This window comes from Falco peregrinus, chromosome 6 (genome assembly GCF_023634155.1).
Source record: "Falco peregrinus isolate bFalPer1 chromosome 6, bFalPer1.pri, whole genome shotgun sequence".
Classification (NCBI taxonomy): domain Eukaryota; kingdom Metazoa; phylum Chordata; class Aves; order Falconiformes; family Falconidae; genus Falco; species Falco peregrinus.
In genome coordinates, this window is record NC_073726.1 from 36899268 (window position 1) to 36927226 (window position 27959).

The 27959-nt window shown below is 40.2% G+C and overlaps 1 protein-coding gene across 5 annotated transcripts; it reads left to right on the top strand.

The window, feature by feature from the left end:
• Nucleotides 1-27655, top strand: MDM1 (Mdm1 nuclear protein). 5 transcript variants are annotated; one of them, XM_013302917.3, is made up of 15 exons: nt 10-235; nt 1167-1272; nt 3688-4049; nt 4519-4650; nt 6696-6851; nt 8910-9043; nt 11213-11312; nt 16296-16334; nt 16696-16871; nt 19228-19506; nt 21294-21442; nt 21566-21696; nt 22673-22931; nt 24015-24083; nt 26361-27655. In XM_013302917.3, exons 1-15 carry the CDS (start codon nt 188-190, stop codon nt 26465-26467), a joined length of 2247 nt encoding a protein of 748 aa, XP_013158371.2. In that variant the 5' UTR covers nt 10-187; the 3' UTR covers nt 26468-27655. The 5 variants fall into 5 exon arrangements, with proteins under 5 accessions (XP_027649206.1, XP_013158371.2, XP_055664299.1 ...); XM_055808324.1 differs by lacking the exon at nt 10-235 and adding an exon at nt 751-851; XM_027793405.2 differs by lacking the exon at nt 16296-16334 and having other exon boundaries at nt 1-235.
• The last annotated feature ends 304 nt before the right edge of the window (nt 27656-27959 follow it).

Consider the following 27959-nt stretch of genomic DNA (forward strand, 5'->3'; position numbering starts at 1 on the left):
ATACCATTTTGTTTAGTACTTCTATCTCAACCGCTTAATTTACCACCTTCTTGGTTCACCTTAATTTGATGCAATCCAAGAGTCAGGATGGAATAGCAGTGGGAAGGCAGCCACAAAAGTGAGCCTGAGGGACGAGCTGCACAAGGTGGATTAGGATCTGCTGACCGCGGCGAGGTCAGGCCAGGTGATGGAGGAGGATCTGCAGCTGGCATGCCACCGCACAGGCTCCAGAAAGGTAAGGGGTCTTATTTTTCCTCTCTCTAAACGCTGTTTTTGTGCCAACGTAACGCTGCCAGCACGGGCATGTTGGTTTTTGGTGTTATTTTTTAACCGGGCAGCCAGTATTCCCCTGGCCTTGCGCTGCATTAGCTCCGCGCGCCCTGCCCGGCTGGCTGACAGGCTGCTGGGCGAACACGCCTGCCCGTCAGCCTCCTCCAGACGGGCAGCACGGGCGGCACAGCGTCCTTACCCTGCCACAGGTCGGGGAAAAGGCTTTTAACGTGGATAAGGCGACGGCCGCGCCCGACCAACATGGCCCCCGAGGGCAGCGCTGTGAGGGCGGGCGACGGCCGGCCCCGACCCGCAAGGCCCCAGAGGGCTTCGCTGTGAGGGCGGGCAGCGGCCGCGCCCGGCCAACATGGCCCCCGAGGGCAGCGCCGCGGGGGGATGTGGCGGGGGGATGTGGCGGGGGGATGTGGCCGGGCCGCGGCGCTCCCCGCCCCCGCTGGGCGGGCCCCGCGCAGGCGCCCGGGGAGACGGGGCGGGCCAGCCCGGCGGCTTTGCCAGGGAACGGCGGTGTTGACGGCCGCGGCCCGGCAGGCCCGCGCCCCGCCATGCCCGTGCGCTTCAGGGTGAGGCGGCGTGGGGCTGCCGGGCCGCGTCGGGGGCGGGCCGTGCGCTGCCCGGGCGGGCGGGGCCCTGGGCCTGGGGGGCGGCGGGCCCGGCGGCGCCCCGCAGCCGGCAGGAGGAGGGGGTGCAGCCGTTCCGGGGGTGCCACCGGCGAGGCGGGAAGGGGGAGATCTGTGCCCCGAGGCGCGCTGCCCAGTACAGACGGAACGAGTTCAGTCGCGGGGGTTCGGGAGGGATCGGGCTGTGTTTGTTCCCGAAACTTTACTCGGAGATACAGACAGGCCTTTTGCGTACTTCTCGGTACTTCTCTGCTGCAGGGGCTCAGTGAATATAAGAGAAACTTCAAATGGAAAAGCCCAGAGTTTTGTAGCCCTTCCCAGCAGCAGAAGTGCCTGTGGGCCGGACTGCGGTCGGATCAGTTCGGTAAGCGCAGCCCGAGCCGGCTGGGGTCGGGGCGAGCCTGGGCCCGGCGGGGGTCGGTGACCAAGGTGGCTCCTTGGTGCCTGCAGTTCGTGCGCTTCACGCAGTTAAAAGTACATTCCTCGTCATCATTTACAGGGGTCCTCAAACTACGGCCCATGGGCTGGATACAGCCCCCCAGGGTCCTCAGTCCGGCCCCCGGTATTTACAGACCCCCCCGCCGGGGGTTGGGGGGGAACCAAGCAGCCGCAGATGACTGCCTGCCACTGCATCCGCGCGCCGGCCCCCTGGTTAAAAAGTTTGAGGACCCCTGATTTAGGATATGTTTTTGAGTGCCGTATTCTTTCTGGCTACGCTGAAGCTTTCTTTGCATATTAGTGCTTTTAGTGTTAGTAAAACCTGAAAAAATACGTGGTTGCTGCCCAGGTGCGGCCTAAGTTGAGTCCCAAAGGTGAAGCGCAGATGCCGTGTTAACCCATACATTACCTGTAGTGATGGAAACAGTGAGTGAAATTCCATATTTAAGAGACTAACTTTGGGCAAAGTCTTATACAAAGTAAGATTTTTGTGAAGACTTAACAGGAACAACTAACTGAAAAAGATGAGCACTAAAGGAAAAAACTTGTGCTGTAGTCTAGGAGTTAGGGCTTGTAGGCATTATGGCAGGGGAATGTGGGGACTGGAAGCAAAAGACAAAGGAGGTAGCATCTGGATTGAACGACCCGTAGGGAGTTGAGGCATAGGAGTAGGGTGGAGAATGACGACAACTGCAGCGCTCTGAAAAGGAGCGGTAAAAAGTAGGAATTATTGTAGTGGAACAAGACAGATTAACAAGAGAGTGCAGTTCAGTGCAGCGGCACTGTGCAGTCGGAGTCCAGTATATTCATTCCCACGATGTGTTAACTCTTCTAAATTACAGCCTAGTAATTAAGAACTGACTACTGGGAGTAGGGCTTGTTTTTAGTTGAGATGCTAGACATTGTAATAAATAATCTTTTCTTGCTAAACACTATGCTTTATATATATTACTGCTTTCTTCCATTACTGCAAAATACATATTTCTTTAACCTTGCTTTCCCTAGTGCATTGGTCTGTGTATGGGTGCCTGTATTTAAGAGTATAATGTCCTCGAATTCTGAAACACCCAAGCATCCAACCACTAACTTCTTTGTAAAATTGTAATCCATACTTCTTTTTTAGTCAAACAAAACTGCAAATTTTACAAAACTTGCAATAAAGTCATGAGTTAGCAGTACAGCAATTTTTCCTCCTCACGTTGTAGTGATGTTTTTGTCATGCTTGGTGCATCTTTGCATTCATTTTCACTCCCACCTCTTCTGGCCATTTAACGAGCTATGTCTTCAAATGTCACTTGTCACCTCATAGGACTTGCAGGCTTTTATTGATGGTTCACTTAAGGTGCTTCCTGTTGAAACACAGTTAGCAGTTTTGAGAATGACTTGGAACATCACCACAAAAAGTTAACAGCAGCAGGTGCTCTGAGTTCCTTCCTGCTGCTTTTCCAGTGTTTTTCTGCTGGAATTATTTCCTACCACCTGTATGTATGTGTGGTTGGGCATCCAGACATTCTGTATACCTTTCACTGTAGGTTGTTCTCTCTTTCTACATTGCATTTTCATGAGATGGAGGTTTTTCTCTCTCCTAAGAAACTGTTTCTTTCAGCCAGTTAGGGATCTTCACTTATTTTTCTGTTGCAGTTGAGCGGTTTGCAGTTGGATTATGATTTCCTGCTCTAAATGTGCTCAGTTACTCAATGCTTTTCTTAAAATGGTGAGGTAGTGTTATTTTCATGTGCATGTGCGAAGGCCAGCAATTCTTTACAATAACCTGATACCTAGTTTTGTTACATAGTCTTTTTACAATTTTTTAATTGTTTTTTTGTTTGTACTGTAAAAAGTCACCAGCTGAGATGTTTTTAAATCACAGTTGTATTAGATGGATAGGGATCTGTCAGTGTCCTATTGCAGTCGGTGAGAACCTGTTCAACAAGTTGTGTTGTCCATGTGTAATGAGAAGTATTTGTGGCATACTCTTACTGCTGCAGATTGGTTATTCTGTTAACTGCATTCTTTTCACTGTCTGTTAATGTTGTTGTTGTTCGGCTCCCAGAATCAAGCTGCAAAAGATTGTCCTGGGGCCATATTTGCTTTCTAAGGTTTTATCCAACATGGGCCTGGAGCACCATGTTCGCATCCCTCTTTAGTGGAAAGAAAAGGCATTTGCAGGTAGGAAGGAAGGCAGAATTTCGTAGACATGCCCATAATTCATAGGCTGTCATTGTTCAGATCCTAAAATAGTTTTTTCTAGTAATCAGTTGTATGATAAACTTCCAGTTTATTCTTGTAGTACTATGTGTTCAATAGAATGTTTTTGTTAAACCTAATGTGTCTTTTTCAGGAATTGCAAGGGAACCAAAATTCATTTCCAAGAGAAGGGTACCTTACCACAATCCACAGATTTCAAAGTTCTTTGAATGGACAGCAGATTGTGATTTGAATGACCCACTTGAAGCTGAAGCTGTTACGACTGCAGAGGGTCACACAGATGACAATAACAGTGCTGTGAATCAGGAAAAAATTGAAACACCAGAAGGACCCAGACTCCCCCCAAAAGTTCAGTCACATTCAGTAGATTGTAGAGGTGAAACAGCTTTTGCCCTTGCAGAAAACAACATGAAGAGATCACCTTCTGCAGCTCCACCAAATCAAAATGAAGCATTTTCATCTCCAAAAAAGGAATTAGAAAAAATGGGTAATGGGGTAAGGGAAGATTTGGGTTTTTTTCTGGTTGTTGTTGGTTTTTTTTTTTTTAATTGACCAGTATAAAAATTACTAATCTGATGATTCACAGTAATTTAATGCACATACACCAGCCTGTGTTGTGTAACTGTGTCTTAGTTCTGTATTTTGATATTCTACATTGCAGCTTCGCTGTTGGGAGAACAGTACTTTTGAGACCAGATTTTAGTTCCACTTAGGTCAATAGGAATTTGCCCTTCATGTGCCATCACTACTGATTTCAGTTAAACAAGGATTTAGCCAATAGTTACAGACTTTTTGGGGTTGTTGGCTGTAATGAGAAAATGTGCTTTACATTCATGTAATTCATACAACTGAAAGCTAAACCAATGGTTTGAAAGTATGCATCGAAAGATACCTGACTTGCAAAACATTCTAGGAAAGGGAACAATTGGTGTTGTTTTTTGTTTTTTATTTTTTATGTTGTCAGCTTCACAGAGATCTTCAGAGGAAAGCAGGCATGAATATTTATTTAAATACTTTCCCCAGAAATTCTGAATATCAAAGCCAGTTTGTTTGGAAGAGCCCTCATGAAAAGTCACCAATACTTGCGGCTGAAGAGGTAACTTTAAAGAATCCAAAAAGTAAATATTTTCTTTTATATATCAGCAAAGTTGCTTGTCTTCCAGGATTTCCTTGCTTGCTCTTTTAATGGGGGAATGACAGACTTGAATGTTGTTACATGATTATTATTTTTGGTTTTCCTCCCAATACACGGAAGTATTAGACTTGTTTCCCTGTTATTCTTTGTTGTAGTCAGGCCTAATTACTTGTTCTGCTTACGCCTGGTTGTATTCTGTCCTTTCTAACAGGACTGTTTTCTTCTGTTTGCGTTAATTTACCTTAGGGACTGAGATCCTACTCAACATTACCCTTCATTTTTATCATTTTCATGTTACCTAGTATATAGCTAATCAGCAGAGGAATGTTCAGGTGTTCTGTATTGTAATAACATATCTTGCCACTGAAATCATTCAGGTTTCGCTATTTATTCTCATGGTCTTTTATGGGTTAACACAGTTTCTTACTCTCAGTCTCCGTCTCTGTGCACGTACGCTTCTAAGCCCTAAAGTGCCTCTCTGTAGTGTTTTTTCTGTCATGAGGACTGCTTGTGTTTATAGGTAGAGGCTTCTGATTTTAAGATCCTCCTGTGGCATTTTAATACGTCTTATGAGTGTTAGGATTTTCTAGGATTGGAAATGCTGTTATTTCTAATTAGACCACAAGGATGTGTTTTCAGTTCATTGTTACTGGGGTCAGGACTTAGGAGAGACAGTCCATCTTTTGGTCATTCTTCAGTATAAAATGGGCACTTCGCTCTTATTTTGCCTTCTATTTCTTCACTAGGAGCATATACATTAATGGGATTGCTACAGATGGTGCACTTTCTGTTTTTACCCACAGGTAGCAGATTTGTTCTGTAATGGCTTGCAGAGGCAATAAATGTTGATAAGTAGGATCAATCACTATCCTGTCTTTTTCTGTTGGACTTACTGTGAGATACCTGTTTCCCAGCAGTCCCTTATCCAAGGAAAACTCAGTGAAATGCATGACAATAGTATAGAAGCCAAAGGACCGTCTGAGGAAGAGGCAGGTGCCAGAAAGTCACCTTATGGAAAATTTCGTAGAGAATTCCATTTGATTCTATTAGAAATCAGTTTGATAATTTCATTATTGATGCTTGTGAACATTGTGCTATTTCAGAAGAAAGACTGTGGAATCTAAAATAGCAAACTTCTTTTCACAGCTTATACAGAATAAGATGCCATAAGAATAAGTCTGTAGGGACTACAAATCCTTAGATAAATAGAACTTTGCAAAAATTTAAATATATATGAATGTTTGCAGGTTCTAAACTTAAGATGAGAATTTAGTGATAAAAATTATACATCTTAAACAACTGATACTCTTTTCATTGCTCTTGATGTGATGGAGAATATACCTGAATACTGAATAATGATAATACCTTTCCCTTGAAGAGATTCAGTGAAAGTATCCAAGGTAGGTTATAAGTCAGACCTAAACTGTCACAGCAAAGCTGGGGAAAATGTATGCTTGTGACATATGGCATGATGTTTTAATTGGGCACCCCCATGAGGAGATGATACCTGACCATGTATTGGGCAAATTCTCTACCTTGATTTGTGATACAATATTGATTCGAAAATAGTGGATGGCTCAAATTGCCCAAGCCCTAAGCATCCAGTTCTAAAACACAGAACAGTTGTCTGTTACTTATGGACTGGACATGTACTGAGGACTCACGGCATATGTTTTAAAAAATATGATCCTACATACAACTCTGAAGGTGAACTGTCTTACGAAATAAACAAAACCTCTGTTAGTGAACTATAGTAAAAACAGCATTTGACCACAGGTTTAATGGTGTCTGACATGGTCACTTTTAAATGTATTTTTATCAGATTAAGTTTCTCTTCAGTTTGTCCTAGAACTTAAATTAGTCTGCATGTGCTGTATTTGTACGCATGGCCATCTCTCTGCTCATATGTGAGTGTGTTTGCATGAATTATTTAACTGGTTTTGAAAATTTAGCCTTAAGTTAAGCAAATCACACTCGTATACTTTTTTGTTTTCTTTCCCCCTAAGGTTATTTGCAACACAAGTAAATCCATGCCTCCATCTAAATCTCCTGCAATTGCTTCTGAAACTGCATATGAGAGGAATTTCAAAGAGTCTTCTCCTGTTAAAGGTCCACAAGACAGAGATGGTTCAGAAGAGAAAGAATTTCCAGTTTGTGAACAAGTAAATATTTCCCTAAAAAAAAAAAAAAAAAAAGACATTAGTATACTTCTATAATTCTGATGGTTCTTTTCTGTAACGTGGGGGTGGGTTTATTCAGAAATTTTTTAGTTACATTTTAGAGCTGTTGCTAATGGACTGGACTCAGTAGTGGTTTAGTATAAAAGACTGAAAACAACACTGTACAGCTCTGTTTGCTCTTAGGGGTTTCTTTAGCGGGTTCTGTAGTTTCTGTAGTGCATTTGTTCGGTGTACAATGACATTTTAAGTGTGTTTTTCCTGTCACCTTAATTTATGAATTTTCAAGTGGCTTGTTTTATCTTTTTTTCTTTTTTCTTTTTTTTTTAAATTGAAAATCGAAATACTGGTTTTAGTCATTAGGATAGTTTCTAAAATATAAATCTTGGATTTATGCTCTCTTTGGTACCAGTGTAGTCTCTTGGTATGCAGGAGGGCTGAGTGGGAGGTCTGGAACTTTTTGGATCTCATAAATCAGACATAGTGTGAATTAAAAAAAAATACTTTGGTGAATGGAAGATGCCACAATTGGAACTGATTTTCAGTCAGTAGTAATTTGAAGAAACATGGAGGCAGGGTTACAATTAATTTCCCTTTGCCTTGATAAGTTGCAAGGTAAGTAACTGTATTTAGCACAGGGCTGTAACAGGGCGTTGTGTAGCCTACATGGGCTGTTACTCAGTTCAGAACATTAAAATGTCTTTTGTGAAAGTAATTTGGCTGAGGCCTTGCATTTCCTTGCCTTGCTGTTGGCTTGGACAAACTTAAGTGGACTTTTAGGAAACATTGCTACGGCTGTTTTACCAGATACATTTAATGAAAATGGAATTGTTTCAGACTGAGACCTTCTAAAACCAGGTGAGAGCAATTTAGACTGCATGACAGCTAACCTGTTTTGCAAGGTGGACATATGAATGTCTATGTTTGTAGCAAGTTGCCAAGTGTAGTGTTGTCTAAATTTCTGCAGGTTAGCTAACCATCCTTCAGGTAGAAGGACCACATACAAGTCTCTTCAGTACCCATTTCTGTTCCCTGATAAAACAGAAAGAGCCATTGTCATTGCCCATTGCTGAGCAAAATGCATACTTAATGTGGACTGCCTGTAGCTCAGTTTAAACCGTTGGTACTTCTGAGGCTCTTAAAGACAATTGTTGGCTTAGAGACTTGATCATTTACAACTCATAAATCTCATCTGGGAATGAGGAATTTTATGTCCCTTTTGTCTCTTTTAGCAGATGTGAAGAAAGCTTGAAAGGCATGAAGCTTTCAGGAAGCATTTCTTTGTAATACTGGAAATTCAGGTTATGTTTTCCCAAGAGAGCTAACAAAATGAAGGAAGAGAAGGCATGAGAAGGGAATTTTGGTGAAAGTGTCAAAACCTTTTTGTTTCTACTGGTGTCTCTTCTGTGATTAATAATTTGAAAATGTTTTGGGGGATTTTGGTGGGCTTTTTTTTTTCTTTTTATTTTTTTCTTCTTCTTGAATTTGAACATTATGTGTGAAGATCTGTACCTGAATCAGAAATCATGCTTGAGATTTCCAAGAGGATAAAATAAGCAGGAAAAAAAATATCTTTGATGTGAAAACTGAAGGAGTCAGTCTGACCCTTTATTAACCAGAATGGCAGCAAATTAAAAAGTTGCCTTTTGGTTTATTATGAATGGGTTTATATTTCTTGAGTATAAAGCTAAGAGGTTGTGTTTTTTTTTTTAATTACAAATTCCAGAAATATACATGTTAAATCTTACACCAGGTTAGAATGCACAGCTATCATTTTATTTCTGTGTTTTGTGTTAAATTCATTTTATAAAGCATACAAAATGGATTGTCAAACTGGCTGAATGTTGTACTCGGAACCTTAGCTTTGGCATTTCGCTAATTTATTTTCGTATTAACAAAGCAATGTAATATTCTTGTTTGCATTAAATATGCAAAACAGCTAACACTAAAAATAATTTTTTGTGAAAACTTGACGTCAAAAGGAATATGAGGGTTTTCAGATTGTTAATTAATGTGTTATTTTTAAAATTATCTTTGCCTTAGAATAAGAGGGAAGAACCATTTCAAAAGCCAGCAGAAGATGCAGCAAAACAAGGGAAATCAGAACAGAAACATCCTAAACAAAAAAATAAGCAACATACCAATCCAAAGCCCTTCTCTGTACATGCAAGTCGTGGGTATGTATAAAATAGGAAAAATAGCTTAGTGAATAGGTATATGGCAGCCTGATGTTTAGAATTATGGATGATGGATTTTAACAACACCATGCTACAGCTAGCTGCAGGAGCAAATGCCCCCTTGCAGTACTGGGATTGAGCTTCCTGTGGGTACATCTAAAGATGGTGTTAATTTCCATCCCCTTTTTGGGGCAGTGAGAGTGGAAGCTTATCGTGAGTGAGAGTGTGGTTATCCACACTCGTTCAGTTGAGTCTTCTGATGCAATAATAATATTACTAATAAATTTAACGTGCATGAAATTACACTGGTGTAGTGCTGCTACTTCAGTGAGTGCTTTGGACGTTGTAGTCACCTTTGAAACTGCTCTCCCGTGCTTGTTTGTCACACCTTAAAACTGTGGTGATTGTACTTCACGTATGTTTTTTCTAGTCTGTACCACCACCTGTCCCAGAGTAACAAAAGCAAACACATGACGTAAAGGGGAGGAAAGAAATCTGTCCCATTTAGGGTAATCTGACAAGCATAGAAATAAATTAAATTGTATGTTACTGAGCACTATCAAAGTATCTTTTTTCTTCTGCCACACACCTACATTGCAGGAACTGAACTCGTTTCCATTTTCTACATATCTGAGATATGCTAAGAGAAATAAAAGCCCAGAGTGGATGTAGGTTTTAAAATGCACAAATTAATCCATCTCTGCTGTCTTTGTGCTTACTGTATGTCCCAGTGATTGCTTTCATTTGCATGACTTTCTGGCAGCGTTAAGGCATTAGATTAAAGATAGGAGAGGAGACTTACCTAGGTCTGAATGCTGTTGGATATCAGGAGATAATTACAAAATGATCACCTGGAATTCTATGAAATAAAACTGCTTTTTTGGAAAAGTGAGTGGCTATAATGTAGGCAAAACCCTTAACTCCGGTTTTCATAGCTCTTTGATATATTAGATTGTAGTCAGTTTTGCAGTGAGCAGTGTGTAAAATTCTTGATCATTTGCTATGACTTTTTTCATTTAAGGGCAAATTTCTGCCTTTACGCCCTCAGTGTGGTAGCACAAGGCAAAGTTTTCTAAAACAGTCACTGGGCAGGTAACTGGCAAAATGTGCAGGTTCTCAATATGCAGACAGGACTGTCACTTTGTATGCAAGCTGTATTGCATGACCTGCTTTTGCAGCAGAATGACTGGGATCAAGGCATGGCAGTGATGTGTTTTTTGAGCTAATCCATTAATTTTGCAATCAAAACTGAAGGAAATTGTCAGTTTCAAAGAACAGCACATATGGAAAGAAGGGGTTTTTTTGTACTGGTATTTTTCTTTTTACAAGGTGCATTTTATTCTTTGACTTCAGGCCTTTATGATCCGTTTCGGAAGAAGAACTGAAAAAGAGAGATTTTTCACCCAATGCTGAATATATTAAAATAAAGTTAGTAGTGTTCTGAAGCAAGATTAAAAACAAAAACCTGTTCAGATTTAAGCTGATAAATCCACAGTTCAGTGCTTAAGGACTTGAAGTATTGCTTATTGCCTGCTATAGGTTAGATGATGTTAATTTTTCTGTGTGTGGCAGTAGGGAAAAAGAATCCATCTTTTCAAGTGCTGAGGCCTTTTGAAGATCAAAGCCAGTAGGACCTACATGAATTATACTGATCATTGTTCTGGTAGTCAGGTGTTTCTAGCCCCAAGAGTTTACACACATACCCCCTCTGCTCTGATATGCAGAGTGCCTCTAGAGTGAAGTTCATAGAAAGAAAGGGCTTGGATACGTTAGTGCCAAACCAGACATTTTAACTTAAATGCACCTTCCATCAGTGACTTAAACCAAGGTGCTGTGCTTTGCCTGAAGTGATTGAGACTGATGCGTGTGTTATGATCTGCTGATACGGCTGTCAGGGCAAAAGCTTCTGGCAGAAGGGTTGTGAGGAAAAACCAACAGGAGTAACTACGGGAAGAGCCACCAGCTCTGAGCCTTTTCACAGCTTTCCTAGTTGTGTTGGTATGGATGAATTGTGTTTCAAAGCATGTCTTTCACATCTCAACCCTGGCATTTAAATGCAAATCTACTTAAGATTGTTGATATAACTCTTTTAAAGAGTATTCTGGATAGCAAGCTTTACTTTTTCCATCTTTTGTTTTTTTTTCCCCTCCCTCATTCTTGATTTCTTAGGAAGATGAACACTGAATATAGGTCAAAATTTTTGTCTCCAGCCCAGTATTTCTACAAAGATGGAGCTTGGTATCGTATTAGGAGTAAAGTTCCCAACCAGGTGAGTATTCTTAAAAAATCTGAAACCTGAGTATGATTTGTATTTTGATTTATAGATGCAAAATCTTTGAATTGTGGTGTTTATAAGATACAGTTTTGAGACTGTAATGCTCATGACTAAGCTCCCAAACATGAGTATACAAAGACAATTAGGTCCTGACAAGTCAGTATACTATATAGCAAAAAAAAATTAGAGATGATGTGACTTAAAGAATATATTAATGTGACATCCAAAGTGAGGGAGGAGTTTTGTTTCCCTTACACAGTATGTACAAGCTTTGATTGGGCAGGGCCAGCTCGGTTGGCAGATCCTCTAGCTGTGACTAACCAGGTGGCTTTTGCTGAATGTGTGTTCTGATGTTTGAAGGTCCCACCACCCATTGCTTTCAGTGTAGTCTTTAGCGGTCTGTTGTATTGTTGGATTTTCCTGGAGACTGGTGCATGACTGAGGGTGAGATACACCCAACTCGTTGCCATGCTCTTTGGCCCAGGTGTCTATGAGGTTGTTTTGGAAATGAGCCTGGTTGTCTGACTCAATTCTTTCTGGGCTACCATGTCACCTTAAGACTCGCTTTTCAAGGCCCAGGATCGTGTTCCAGGCAGTGATATGGGGCACAGGGTATGTTTCTATCTATCTGATGGTTGCTTCTACCGTTAGCACATGGCACGTGCCTTGATGGGTTTGTGGGAGTGTGATAATAGTTGATCTGCCAGGTCTCCCCACGTTTATATTTTGGCCATCGTTCTCCATACCAGAGAGGCTTTAAACGCTTGGCTTGCTTAATTGCAGTGCATGTTTCGAATTCATGGATAACCTGTGCAGTAGTTTCCATGGTCAAGTCCACCCATCTGTGTTGCATCTTCTCTTTGATGGCCTGAGATCTGCTTGAGCCACATCAGTCTCGGCAGCCTGATCTATCTGCTGATTGCTTTGATGTTCTTCAGTGGCCCAGCTCTTGGGTGCATGAGCATGTGCGTGACATACCTTCACAAGGTTCTCCACCAGGGCAGTGACATCTTGCCACAATGCAACAGTCCAGATGGGTTTATCTCTGCATCCACTGTGTGCTGCTGAAATGTGAGTTTCCTCATCACTTGGGACCAAGCTGATGTGGAAGGTGGAGCTGGAGCAAATGGCTCTAGGGTGTTGCTCTTTGAGATTTTAAAATAAAGTTCTCTGAGAACTGCAGTAGTAGTGTGGTAGCGTTCAGTTCTGTGTTTTCTCATTGGACTTAACCTAGCAAGTGATTTTATTTTTAGGCAAAAAGAGGTATATATTGAATACATACAAAATAATGAGAAATAGGTCTTGGAGTTTAAAGTATATCGTAGCATTCACTGATTTGTAATCAAATTTTGTATATGTGTGCATCAGGTAATCAGTTCTGTGCAAACAGCCTCAAGAGGATATTAGAGGACTGAAAACAAGCAATATTTTTATTTTTGTTATGTATTGATACATGCATTAGATTTACCGTAACTAAGGCTGTAGAATATTCTGAATTATTGCATTCAGCCTAAGTGGTATACAGAATGCTTCTGTAGAATATTATGTCATTTTAATGGCATGTAAGATTGAATGTTGCATCAGTTACATTCAAAACAGGAGCAGTGCTCAGCTTCAAGAGCAGCTAACTGGTAGGCAAGTAAAGGGAAAGGGATGTGTTGCCTTGGAGTACGTTGTGTTTGCGGCACAGCTGCCGGGAGGAGTCACTGCAGTACAGTCGAGGGAAGGAATGAGGGGACTGCAAGTGGAGGATGGATGTTCTGTTTTACCAGGCAGGATCCTTTAGAGGTTGTGTTTCAGAGATGTTGGAAGTACGTATGTGCACCATTTAATTAGAATGTATGAGAACCAACAGATTCCCACACTGTAGACTTTTCCATGGAGATTTTCTAGCTGACAGGGGAATTACAGGAGACTAGAAAGAAGTCACTTGGCAGTAGACATGAAGAATTAGAAAAAGAATTATCAGAATTTTTATGGCCTTCTAAATGAAGGAGTAGCTGGAAGAACCAAACTAATTTTTATAATAACAAATATTTATTGATGACAAATGTGCTTAGATTACACATTTGTGATTACATACATGTTTTTATGTATGCATGCTTACATTAGATCTTAGTATGAGTTCATGTAGAAGAGCCTTTTATAATTGGAATTACGTGAATTTCTCCCGTCTCTGTTAGACTTCAAACCCCATGCCTGTGAGCATGCGTGGTGGTTTAACCCCAGCACGCAGCTGAGCCCCACACAGCCAGTTGTTCACTCCCCTGCAGTGGGATAGAGGATAGAACTGGGAAGGTAAAAGTGAGAAAGCTTGTGGGTTGGGATGAAGACAGTTTAATAGGTAAAGCAAAAGCCGTGTGCATGAGCAAAGCAAAACACAGAATTCACTCGCTACTTCCCGTGGGCAGGCAGGCGTTCAGCCACCTCCCAGAAAGTGGGGTACCATCGTGTGTAATGGTTACTTGGGAAGACAAACACTGCAACTCCAAATGTCTCCTCCTTCCTTCTTCCCTCAGCTTTTCTTGCAGGGTGTGATGCCATATGGTATGGAGTATCCCTTTGGTCAGTTGGGGTCAGTTGTCCCAGCTGTCCCCTTCCAGTGTCTTGTGCATCCCCAGCCTGCTCACTGGCAGGGCAGTCTGAGAAGCAGAAAAGGCCTTGATGCTGTGTAAGCATTGTTCAGCAGTAACTAAAATATCCCTTTGTTACGAACTCTTGTTTTCAGCACAAATCCAAAACATAGCAACATAGGAGTTGCTATGAGGAAATTTAACTCTATCCCAGCCAAGACCAGTACAGCATATCAAACTAGTTTTGCTAGTAGGCAAAGAATTAACATTTAGCTTGTGTAAATGTGTTCCCGTGTAGGATTTTTTTCTATATGGCATTTTAAAATTTGCTGTTGTCTTGTTAGTATTTCCATATGCATCACTGAGGGTTATAATTCTTAAGAAGCTTCTTGTGGGTGTCGTAAAAGCAGAGAACTGGGTTAAAGCTTGGAATTTTCCAGTCTTCAAGACAGGTTGGAAGAAAAACAAGGTTAATTCTTAAAACCTCTGATAATACAAGAATAAAAATTGTGATAGACCTGATTCTTGGCCAAACTTGTTTTTCTTGTAGCATCCATCAACTTTTTTGTTTTAAGAACCGCACAATAGGATCCAGCATGGCTAAAATAGCAGGACTGAATAAAGTATTTCATGCACAGTTGAGATATAAGAAAGAATCTAGCCATTTGAGAGATATGTTAACAGCAGGTTAAGTGCATTGGTTTTATTGTAAAGCAACAAAGGTACTTTGGCCATTCACAGTATAGGCTGCCCAATAGTCCTTTTGGTTTCTACATGACTTGATTCTAGTTCCTGTGCTAATGCACAGACATGAAATGTTCTTCAAACCTGTATCTAACCTCTACATCTGGTGGGTTGTGGAGACTCACCCCTGCCAAAGGTGCCTGCAGAGCATCTCTCACTTAGTCTAAGTGATTAGATGATAAGCTCTGACTGATTCAGTCTGGTTTCCCCCTCAGTTGCGACCACACATGGGTAACTTTGGGTCTGTAGTTCTGAGCCCAAACAGGTGAACACCGTAATAGAATCCTGGTATGACCTTAGCTGTAGCAATTATTCCTGGACTGCTACTCTACAATATATTATTTTTTTTTCAGCAGTTGAATGAAAAAATCTCTTTGAATTATGCTTTTGAAAAATTAATGCAGACAATACATAATCACAGTAGGACTCTCTGGGGCCTGTGTCCTGCTGAGATAATGCTGCCTGCTGAGTCACTGAAGGAGACAGTTGTCCTTTGTACTTCTTCACAATTTACTGGAAACATGGTATTCTTCCTCCCCCTGCAGTGTCCCGTTGCTCTGGATTTATATTCCTTCTGTTGTGTCTATCATAATTAATTTTTCATTCTTCTTGAAGTGAATAACCCAGTAAATCACGTGCACCTCAAACTTTAAACTGTCCTCTTAAAATGAGAAGCATCTATTTTTAATGGGCTTTTCTTTGGAAGTTTTGTGGGTCAAATTGTGGGATGTTAGCTGGTGTGGGCTTAGTGGGTTTCCATCTGCTGCATCCAGTTAGTTTTAGTGGGTTTAGCAGAATTTGGCCTGCTAACTCTGTTCGTTACAGGAAGAATGATGCAAAGTCTATAATGAAAGAAGACCAAATAAGAAAAGCTATGTAAATGTGCTAGGGGAAATGGGGAAATGTCAGTATTTGTTTCCTGCTCTTTGACAAAATACTTTTCTCCTGTGAACCATTTTTTAGTAAGCCAGAATTCAGACAATACAAAGTTATTTTAAATAACTTAAACCATAAAATTTTGTTGTTGCTTTTTCTTCCTGCACTTTAATTGTGTTTGGGTGGAGGACACAAATGGTGTGAGTGTTTAAATAGTTTTAACCATAAAAACGATAGTGTATAATCAGCAGTATAACCTCTAAAGAGAGGGCTCATCACTTTTATTATTTTAAGACTAAACCTGACATCTGAACAGTTTTGTATCTCATTACTACAGTTACTGGTAGCCTAGAAAGAATGATTTTTTTATTATGTCTTACAGTCGCATCAAGAGTTTTCATGTTATCATTAGCTCCTTGCTAAGTTTAATATAGCTAGAGACAGTTGCAGTTTTCACAGTTTGCAAACTCAGTATTACACATGCACATAGACCTGTTGACTTGAAATAATCATAAATTAGTGGTGAATGTACTTTTGAGTGCTAATGCATAGAAACCTAAATCAGTTTCCTCAAGCTTGGCAAGAACTGGTGAAATACCAGTGCTGATACTTGTTTTACAGCTATTAAACTGAATCTTAGGGAGGCAGCATAGAGCTATGTTGACAGATTTTTAGTATTTAATTTCTCACTTAGACTGTAATAAAGTTACAAGGGCGATAATAACAATACAGTGTTGAAAGACAAATAAGAAATTTAAAAATAATTCTGTATTCCTCTTTTTAGGCATCTCAAAACACCCTAAATTCCATGTGGTATATGGAGGTTGGTTGCATTTAAGTTCCTGTTTCAGTGTTCGGAGCACTTGTCTGCTGATGGAAAAATTAGAATCCAGCACTAAACTTACTCATAGTTGTTGCATAACTTTTCGTGCTAATTGAATGAATAATTGACAGTCTTGCTTTGTCTTCGTGGCTCAAACAGGCTTACTAAATACATACTTTTGTTATTTTTGCTTTCCTTATGTTGCATTTACTGCAGCATGCAGTGTTTGTGCTGTGGGTGGCCCTATTTTATGAGTAACTTGCCTTTCTCCTCTAGCTGCCATTAGCTAATGCAAATACTTTATAATAGCCTATTAGTGAACTTTAAACAGACATGCAACTCATGAAACTTTGATGTGTAGGTGAGAGAACTTCGAGAAAGAGCAAAGGCTTACAGGCAACGAGTAGAGGGAACACACTTCTCCCGATATCATCTTAATCAGATCCTGTCCGATAATAACAGTCTTTGGGATGTGTCCTCAAATTCCAGTTCAGAAGAAGGCATCAGCCACAACATCAGAGCACTAGATCTTGCTGGGTAAGGTTGTCGTTCCTGCCTATTATTCTTCAGCTTTGAAACAGAGTAAAATGCTGAATATAGACTTAGCATAGTTGTGAGATTTTGGATGTTTGACTTTATTCAAGATGGAATTGGACAGGGTGCTTGATCATCTCATCTAGGCTCCCTTTCCCCATAGAAAGTTGGAGCAAATGGTCTTTCAAGGACCCTTCCAACCTAGATTTTTGTACAGTTCTATGATATGTAAATTCTGCAGAACAGATGAGGGCATTTGCCTTTTCACAGGTACATCAGTTGATGTGTGCTCAAATTGAAAATGAGGCAAAGTTCAGTCTTCTGGAAGAAGAGAAAGTTACTCCTTTATAATTGTCTACAAGTGCATATTTGGTGTGGCAACCTTAGTCTCATCAAGTCTGGAGGAATTTCACACTTGAGTCATACTGAAGTAATACTCTTCTTTCCACTGGAATGATAAGGAAATATGTTTTGTGTACTCAGATGTTATTAATGTTCTTGTGCAGATTAATTAAACTTGTGGTCAAGTCTCAGACACCATTTAATTCTGAGATGTAGACTTAGGAACTGGAATGGTGTACATCCATTTTCTCCTTTCTTTGAAGGCCATCAGAATTGGCAGATGTTAAATCCCTTGCCAGGAAAATTCAGAATTAGTATTTTAGTAAAATGTACAGGCTGCTATGGCTGAAGCAAGGAGGAAAATAAAAGCAATTTGTCTTCTCTGAGATGTGATTTAAAAACAGCGCCCTGAGTGCCTCTCTTTGTAGTCCACTTAGACTGCGTACACACAGTAGTCCTCTGTGTGTGAGGGAGATCTACCCATGTGCATGACCGTAGCTCTAATACGGGTTAGTGGATGATGTGATGGAAAACATTATTTATTACACTACAATGTGTGATATTAAGTATGGTGTAAATTTTTTGGTTTGCTGGTTTGATTTTTTATCTGTGAAATACACATCATAGAATCATGTAATTGTTTGGAATGAAAGGAACCTTAAAGATCATCTACGTCATCTGCCATGGGCAGGGACACCTTCTCTACTGGACCAGGTTGCTCAAAGCTCCATCCAACCCGACCTTGAACGCTTCCAGGGATGGGGCAGCCACAACTTCTCTGGGCAACCTGCTCCAGTGTCTTGCCACCCGCACAGTAAAGAATTTCTTTCTAATATCTAATCTAAATCTATCCTCTTACAGCTTAAAGCCATTACCCCTTGCCCTATCACTACATGCCCTTGTAAAAAGTCCCTCTCCAGCTTTCTTGTAACCCTCTTAGGTACTGGAAAGCTGCTGTTCCCCAGGCTCAGCAACCCCAATGCTCTCATCCTGTCTTCATAGGAGAGGTGCTTCAGCCCTCTGATCATGTTTGTAGTCCTCCTCTGGACTCACTTCATCAGATCCATGCCCTTATTATGTTGGGGGCCCCACAGCTGAACACAGTACTCCAGGTGGGGTCTCATGAGAGTGGAGTAGAGGGGGAGCATCATCTCCCTTGACCTGCTGCTTGTGGTTCTTGTGATACAGCCCAGGATACAGTTGGCTTTCTGGGATGCAAGTGTATGTTGCCAGCTCATGCTGAGCTTCTCATACACTAGCATCCCCCTAGTCTTTCTCCTCAGGGCTGTTCTCAATCCATTCTCTGCCCAGCCTATATTTGGGCTTGGAGTTGCCCTGACCCACATGCAGGACCTTGCACTTGGCCTGGTTGAACTTCATTAAGTTCTCACAGGCCCACCTCTCAAGCCTGTCAAGGTCCCTCTGGATGGCATCCCTTCCCTCCAGCGTGCCGACCATGCCACACAGCTTGGTGTCGTTGGCAAGCTTGCTGAGGGCACACTCAATCCCAATGTCTGTGTTGTTGACAAAGATGTTAAACACCACTGGAAGATGTTAAACAGATCCTCTTACTGATCTCATTTCTGTGCACTGGGCTAATTTATGCAGATTTCTGGGAGCAGCTGAGAGTTTTAAGTTGTGCCTAAAGAGTAGTTTCAAACTGCTTGGCTTTCAGAATTGTGCCGTCAGGCAGTCCCTATGCACGGAACTAGTTATTTTTTGAGCACTTCTGATAATCTAACTTGTTTAAATTGGAAGAAGAGCCCTAATTTTACATTGCATTTTTGGAAATGGTAATCCAGAAAGAATTTTCATAGACTAGTTTGAAAATGGGTTGTGCTTAAACGTCAGGTAAAACTTCAGTGTAAATTTAACCATTCATCATGTCTACTATACCACTTTTTCATATCTGAGCTGTACTTTTGGCAAAGGACTGAACTGGATGAATGTATTCTGCATAGACACATACGTATTGTGGAAGTCAATAGTATGGAACACTGCTTTCTTTCTTACCTAGAATTTCTGAAAAAGAGACTGCACCAAGCCCCAGAACTCTGCAGCAACCTGACTCCCAAGAACAGCCACACCAGGACAGCACTGAGAAGAAGGACATGTCAGATGCTTTAACTGTTCCTGTCAAAAGGCGTTTAGTTTGGAGTGAACAAGAAGGTACTGAAGAAAGGGAGAATCAACAATCAACAGAAAAGGAAGAAGACCAAGATGAACAGACTGCAGTCGTGGCTCAGCAGTTAGAAGAGAAGAATAAGGATGCCAGTGAAGATAAGAAAATTGAAGGGTAAAGCTGAACTTTTTTGTGGTGTATATATGTAATTTTTTCCTCTAACATCTCAACAATTTGTAGGTTAACTCATTTTTGGTTTTAAATGAGATTTATTTAAGAGAGTATAAGTTGGTGTGACATTACTTTTGTTTTTAATAGTATGTTAAGGAATGAGAAGGTTCAAGACACTGAGCTGCTTGATGAAAATGGATCTGTCATTAGGAATACTGGATTTCTAACTTGCAAGATGGAAGTATGTAGAAGCATGAACAATGCTGATGTTTTTTTTTCCCAAAACTATAAAATTTGTAGTATGGGCCTCTCAGAACAGACTGTTCATTACACAGCAGCCAAGTGTAGTGAAAATTAAAGCTTACCATTTGCTTCAAATTGAAAGTGTAGTGTTGATAGGACTGAAAGGATAGGACGCATGCTAATATTGTACTTAAGCATCTGTTTTTCTTAAATATTCATGGGAAAAGATAAAGGGCTTGGGGAAAAAAAATAACTAGCATCCAGTAGTTGCAGGTGATTATGTTACTGAGCACAGGTGAGAAGATGGTGGAGCAGTATACAGAAATAATAAGAGGTCAATTCAGTATGTGCATAGTACAGTACGTAGCACTGTATTTGACTGTGGAAGGACCCATCTTATATGTAATTACAGAAGTCTCTGGCATTTTACTGTGCAAATTTTGCATACTTTTTTTCAGTAGAACAATATTTTAGTTTGGTCGATATTTAAATCTGAATAACTTTGGCCCTTGTCACCGTACTATCTAAGCATTTTGTATTCCTTACTGGGTTTTATCTTTGGTGTTTCAGGACAAATTAAAGGTAAGGAATTTTAATTGTCTCCTTTGGCGATAATATTCTGTATGTAAAACCCAGGCAAAGAAAAGACTGAGGTGCTAGACTCATATAGAAATTAAATTCAGGCTTTCACAACCATCATCCTGAAAACGTTTCTAAGTTTCTTTCTAATTCTAGAGATTATCTAGTTCATAGGTGTGTCTCTGAGTCTCTGATTGACATTGAAGATTTTCCTTCATCCCGCAGTGTGGTCGTGTGTGTGCTGAGATATGCTCTGGACTTGGCCATGCAGAGCAGCTGAACACCTGCGCATTACCTGTGCCCGCTTGAGAGCTAGAAATGAGGCATTCTTTGCCTACATGTCCTAAGAGCTTGTCTAGCATGCACTGATAGGATCAGGTTCCTTGCACAGTGTGGATATGCAACCACCTGCTTTTGAAATGCACCTGGAGGAAGAAGACAGAAGTGGTAGTGCTGATGTGTTTAATAACCTGGGAGCTAGAGCGATTACATAAGCGTGGGATACTTGGTTTCAGTTCTACTACATTGACTGAAAAGAGTCAAACTCAGATTCCCACCTCTAAGGTGGCCACCGGGTTCAAAGTTTTTCTGGTTGAGTACTCTTTCCAGCCCTCCTGTTGAGTTTCTGCTAATGCGCAGCAATACATTCAAAGTTTATTGGGACAGAGGGAGCCAGAATTTGCACATTGAGACTGTTTATGTATTTTATCCAGTTACATTAAAAAAAAAATAAAATACAGAAACTGTGTTTTAGAGGCTCAGGGGCTGGAATCCAGGACTCCCCATTGCAAACATATGTTTTAGCTACAGGCTGTTAGTGTTTTATGGCGCTGTCTTGCCGTAGGCTTCATTGTAGGAATGTATTAGAAACTAAATGCATGAGTGCAAGAACCTGAGTCCTTAGCTAATATTTTAGTTATTTCTCTTTTTTTTTTTCTTTTTTTTTTCTTTTTTTTTTTTCTTTCCAGTGAGAATGCCTTAGTATTGAATTCTTCTGCAGCTGTGTCAGATTCTTCGTCTGTATCCTCGAGGACAGGCGGCAGGCTTCCTACTCCAAAGCTGAGAGCACTTGGTGGAGCTCAGAGGACTCATCATGATCTCACTACCCCAGCCGTTGGTAAAAAGACTTTTAAATGCAAAGCAGTATTTCAAGAACTAACCAAAAAAAAGGACATGTATGAATTGATTTATTAGGTTATTTAAGGTAATAAAGCATTTTTCATCTTCTCCACTACAATAGGAGGTGCAGTTCTAGTATCTCCTCCAAGATGCAAGTCTTCATCTTCACAGTGGAGAACACAAGGTTTAGGAACAGAGCCTTCTTCAGCTAAGCAAGGTGCAAGAGAAGCTTCAAAAAGAAGGTCCTTCCAGGTGAGTCAGAAAAGAGATTTACCATTATGCATTTAGGAATGTGCTTTTTAAGTAATTATGAATAATCTATTTAATAAATCGTTTTATTGAGTTGCCATTTACTATTCTAAAATTCTCAGCATCTGTGACTATAAAAGGCTGATGTCTGAATAAATAATTTTTTTTGTAGTGTTAAGCAAGGAGTTAAGAATTTTGGAGTGAGCTCCAGTTTGGTTTTTTCTGCTAAATGCACAGGATCTGTTAAAAAAAAAAAAGTAGATAAGTTACCATCAGGAGTTGTTCATTTCCCCATTAATGTTCCTGTAGTTTGCCACTGACATAGGGCACAGCTCCAGATTCCTTGACTTGGAAGAAATTCAAGGAGAGGTTGGCTGCCTATGTACAAGATAGGTGAATGTGCCATAATAGTTTCATTCTCCTTACTTTTGTGCTTTTACTTCGCAGTTTGCATAGTTACTAAAAGGAAAATAGAAACATATAGGAGTTGTTTAACTGTCTTCCTCTCAAAATTGTGATTTTTTTTTTTTTTTTTTGTCAAGTTGCACTTAGTCTGCATTCTACAAACACAGCTAGCATTTCACTGTGTATGTCTTCTGTACTTAAGTTCTGTAATAGAAGGAGACACAATTGCATGAGAAGTTGGTTATGTAGGTTTAAAATATACAAACACAGTTTTTTGCTGTGAAAAAAATATGCCTTTGGTTTGACCTGACTGGATTACTTTCAGACCGTGTTAAATACGTTATTAGGAATACATTTTCTTTAAGTTGTCTCACAAGCTTGAAATACTTATTCTTCCAGTACCTTCATGAGAAGTGTAACAGTGTAAGGCCAACATTTGGTGCATATGTAGGGATCTGTGCTGGAAGGCTGTATATGAGATGTTGGGGTTTTGTGGTTGGGTTTTTTTTGTTGTTTGTTTGTTTGTTTGGGATTTTTTTCTCTTTTTTTTCCCCCTTTTTCTATTGTGTTTTAGCCTGGTGTGGAAGTGAAAGCTGCTTCACTCCTTACCTCTCCACCTGCTGGGCTGGGAACTATGGATCCTCTGCCACTTAGGCAGCATCAGTGGTCTCCTAACAGTGTTACTGATGAGCAAGTTCCTCTTGCTGCAGCCCATCAAGAGCATTCACCTACATCTCCTGTGCTGAAGACAGCCAAAAGCTGCTCTATGCCTTACTGGAGTCCCTCTCGTCGTATTCAAGGGACTCTCAAGGATCCAGAATTCCAGCATAATGGTGGGTTTTGTGTATTAACTGGCTGTGATAGAGTGCTGCAGGATGGAAATGTCTACTGTGCAGTGTTCAGGACAAGAGAGTGCTGAGCTTGCTGCCTTACAGACTCTACAAAGAATGTGTTGTTTGTAAACAAAAGCTTTTCTACTATATGTTTAGTCTTGCTGAGGAACTGTGCACAACTCTCCACCTTAGTTTCACCTTTCACTAATGTTGTATTCTAATTGTCTGTTGTCTAATTTTGCCTTACTAGTTTCAAGAAGTACTTAATCATTATGAGAGTAATTTGGTTTAGCATGGACAGTTGTAATTTTTAATCTTTAGGCTACAACTGGATGCGTTTCCAGCTGCAATTACCAACAGTGGTACGTAACTGGGGACCTTTATAGTGTCATGTTTTTTTGCAGGAGTTCTGGATTTCTGAGAGATAAGCTCCTTAAATGTTTCTGCAGGATATGCAAACAAAAAAGGCATATATGAAAGGTTTATTGGATATTGAAAAAAGCCATTTCTTGGCTGAGAAGGAAATTGTGCTGGAGCATTTCAAAGATTTTAAACAATGTTTAGGGTACTGGGGACATAAATTTGATAAAGAAAAGCACCCTTCACCCTGTTGTCAAAATAAAGTTTATGTGCTTAAGTCCCCCTTCCAGAAAGACTTTTTGTAGCTGCTTAAGGTCCCACAGTTCTTGGTCCTTTTACTATGAAGATTAGCTAAACTAAAGTAGCATTTCCATTCTAGAATGGAACAAGTAGCTCTCAGGTTAGGTAGGATGGTGAAATCCAGAGAATTTCCTTGGAAAGAGGTTAGAATCGGTGCTGTGTTCTAGCTTTCCACCTTAAGTACAGTTCACTAAGGTAACTTGTAGCACCTACCAGAGATATGTACCTTGAGAATAATACAGTGGAGTAAGTTTCTTTTACCTTAACCTAAAGGAGTCTTGTGGAGTTTTTGGTATGTTTGCCACTTATACAACTCACGTTTTGGAAATAGTGTTGTAACATTTTTAAATGTGCTAAAATGAAGTATTATCCTTTGTCTATTTTGAAATGATTCAAAACTGTGCCTTTGACTTTCTGTCTTAGGGAATGTTGGCAATCCAAAAATGAGATCTTTCCAGTTACCCCTTCAGGAAAGAAACTATAATGATCAAGGTATTTCTCATCCCAAAGTATTATTGTATCATGTGTATATTACCTAGATTAATTTTAACTCTTGCACTATTGTGAGAAGTTTCTGAATGCAGTAAGTAATGCTAGTTTATGTGTTTGCATGAATAACTACTTCATTATTTCATCAAAATTGAAAATATTCATCCTAGTAATCTGAAGTGTAGATATGAAGGTGTCTTCTAGTATGAATAAATCATTAAATGTGGTTGAAAATTAAATAGACAATTGTAGCTCAATATAGTTGCTGTAGCTTGCTCGGTTCCATACCTAAAATTGTTGCTTCCTCACACATTTTTTTAAGCCTTTCTGTTGATAGCAACAGAAGCAAACTGCAAAATGATCACAGCCGAGGTTGCAACTGCAGTAACTTCTGTTGCAACTTTAAAAAGGTATCGAAAAATTTTAAATGAAAGATTTTACTTGTGAGACTTCAGCACCAGATATGCAGCATAAAATGATTTCTCTGGCTTTAATTTTCACACCTGTTCTTCTGCTCAGTGCATTAGTGGTGCTTACGGCATCCTGTTATTCTGATTGCTGTTTTGGCCTTTTTTTCTGTTTACTGTGAAGTTAACCTAGGGGAGCAGCCAGTGCACAGCCCACCAGTGCATCTTCCTGGCCCTTCTGTGGGCAGACAAAATATACTCAGTAGCGTGAGTCAACCAAGAGCACTGTAGCCTCATTAGCTTGATCTGCTATACATTATTTCTTTGCATGGTATATGAGGCTGAGCTTGGTGTGGTGCTGTGCTAGTTGCAATCACCTGTGTTTAGTTCAGATTAGAGTATGGGCAGAGCAAGCTTGTATCTGATTGCAGTTTATTTATAGATATACCCCAGAGCAACCAAAAGCTTTTTTCTGTACGCCTTGTGCTTGTTTGCTCCTTGGTTTTAACCAAGATTCTGGCTGATTCTCTATTTTACTCATTGCAGTTGACTGGAAAATGTGTGGGTTGTGCAGATGGCTCAGCCAAGCATCTGTGTGTCTACATAAAACATGCAAAATCCTATAGTAGTCTGCAGCTTCCCACAAGCTTGCTGCACACAGACTAAGTGCTGTAATTGCTGTTTCTTTTTTTTCCCCCTTTTTTTGCCCTTACGAGCCGAAAGATGATGTATGAGCTTTCAGAAACAGGTGCAATGTGCCAACTTACAGATATTTCATATGCCCATATTTGTTCATGTACATACAACCTGGGAGTTATTCCAATGACACGTCTGTTTGCAGAAGTGCATTTAGCAGTTTTCTCGTACATGGGAATATAGTTATTATGCATAGTGTATGAGCCGGGTACGGGCTGTTTAGATCACTGTATTTTAAGAATTTAGAAATCCGGTTGAAAAGTTAATTGAAACACTGACAAAGTACAGGTCCTCTTAGGACTGAGTTGTGGAATTTTTTCGGGTTTTTTTTTTTGTTTTTTGGAAATTTTTTTGGTGGTGGAGGACAGGACTGGGAAGTAGTGATACTGTTCTTTTTAATCCGTTGCAGGAGAATGGGTGTAATTAAGGTCATTTTTCATAGAGAGCATCTTGACAGAGCTGTAGCAACATTTTAATAATGATGCTAAAGTATAATGTTGTGCTTTATCAGAGAAGCAGCGTCCAAGCTGCTTAATTTTAAGAGTTCTGCTGGGTGCGAAGTGGACCTTGTATTCAAAAGGAAGACCTTTCAAAAGTACATTTTTAAAGCATGCTTCTTCTTGTCTTTGTATTAAACTTCCTGTTTTCTTCGGCTTGTGACACAGTAGCCAGGTTTGGCATAGAAGGGCTCTTTTGGCAACATAGGTTCTGGTATTCTAGTCATGCGTTATTCTAAGGTTGTCTGCTTTGCTTGAAACAGTGGGTTGCTTTCATGAATACGTTATTATCAGAGTCTAGTCCATACAGACTTCAGTGGCAGAGGAGCAATTTCTGAGGTCTTCTGACACAGGAGAGTAAATGTAAAGATGACTTGGAGAATTGGGCAGTTCCCAGGTGACAGTAAGGATCTCTCTCATTCTTGAGTTTGTCAAGAGTTGGGCATGTAGCTCTCCTAAACTTACCTCGCACCCTGGTAGCTTTCTAGTGAGATTCTTCTCCAGCATATCGGTTACCAAGTAATACAATTAAAGTGTATTGCGGTACTATTTTAGCATCTGTTGTGAAAGAGGGCATAAACATATTTGCACTTTCAAAGCCTGCCCTGAATGTCAACTGTGTTTTAATATGTATATTTAATCTTCGTATTTACTTTTTCCCTTGTTGCTTTTCATCACAGATGACAGGTTGTCTCAGATTTCTGCTCGCTCGGCAGCATCTAGCTCTCTTGCATCTCAGATACTGGAACGAGCTCAGAAGAGGAAGGATTTCTGGGGCAAGACATAATACCTCCCACCTGTTGTACAGAAGCTGTTCTGTAAAATTATTTTTTTTTTTTTTTATAGTTTGTAGTGTACATTTCAAAGAATTGTCATTGTAGATATCATGTAGCATCCTTTCACTTATGACTAATGTGGCCCAACGCTTAGGACTTGCCATCCCAATGTAAAATTTCAATATTTAAACCAGTGTTAAAAATGTAGGTCCTTTACATCTGAGAGTTATGTCTTAATTCATTATATCACAACAGCCATGTGGGGTTTTATTTTTTTTACAGTGGCACCTCTTGAAACAGAGATAATTATTTTTTTATGCAACCTGCGTGTTACTTTTCAAGGTATTCTGCTGCAGCTGTGCAGTATGACCTGGGACAGTATTCAGGGGCAACACCATCATTCACCAAACACCTCCCTTGATTTTAACCAGCTATCCGTGGTATGTTTGTTTATGTTACTTTATGAATTGTCAGTACAACACAGTGCTGTAACAAAAGGTTACTACTTACTGGTACTTTTAACCTGTTACCAAAAAATTATTTCTTAATGAAGCTAGCATGGAACATACAGGAGTTTAAGAAAAGGACACTTAAGTGCTAGGGTTTGTTCACGATCCACATTTTTTTGGCCAGCATGACTGTTACAATTCAATGTGTACAGTATTGCAGTTTGTCAGATGTACTGATGTGAACATTTGTCTTATTGTGGGCAAGATCTGTGTTCGGTGTTAATTTCAACTTCTGTAGAAAAAGCAACCTCAGCCACCTTAAACAGTGGCCTCCTCCAGCCCCACTTCAAACTCAGGGATTTAGGAGTAGTTGATCTCTGAAAGTAAATGCAGAAGAATGTTTTTTTCTTGACTTTGACATTTTAATTACCTCTCCTCCTAGTTCCCTGGTTTTGGGAGACTGACATACTGTTGTGTCAGTCACATTGTCACAGTGAAAAATGTTTGTGATTTATGCTGACAGCTTGTTTTATCTTTCCAAGTGATGCAAACAATTTAACATGAAGTAGAGGAAATAGGTAGCTAGCAGGCAGTTTGGTTCTTCTTGTGTGGCTTCAGGTTCTAATATTACTTAATTTGGAAATTTTATACAAGAAATATTTTAATTTTGTACACATTTGTTCACATTTTGATTTTGTATACAATAATGTATGTGTATTACTGAAAATAAAAAAGGTTGTTTGATTTGTTTCTGTCCAGGTTATGCCAGATAAATTCATAGAGCCTTTTATGTTGGCACTTGTCTATTTAGTTATGTTTCACCTGTTCAGCTGGAGTATCTGTAGACTTTTGAAAGACAAGGTGTTAGCTCAGAACTGATATTCAGAAAGACTAAGTTACTAAAGCTGGATACTTGGAATCATGAATGCCGTACAGGTACTTGGAATTGTGACCCAGGGCAGATGGGTGCTACGCAGGCTGGAAAGCTGCAATGCCCAAAAGGCCAGTCTGCAACAAGTAAGGTGTTGATTTGAAAAGTGAGTGCTATCTGGCA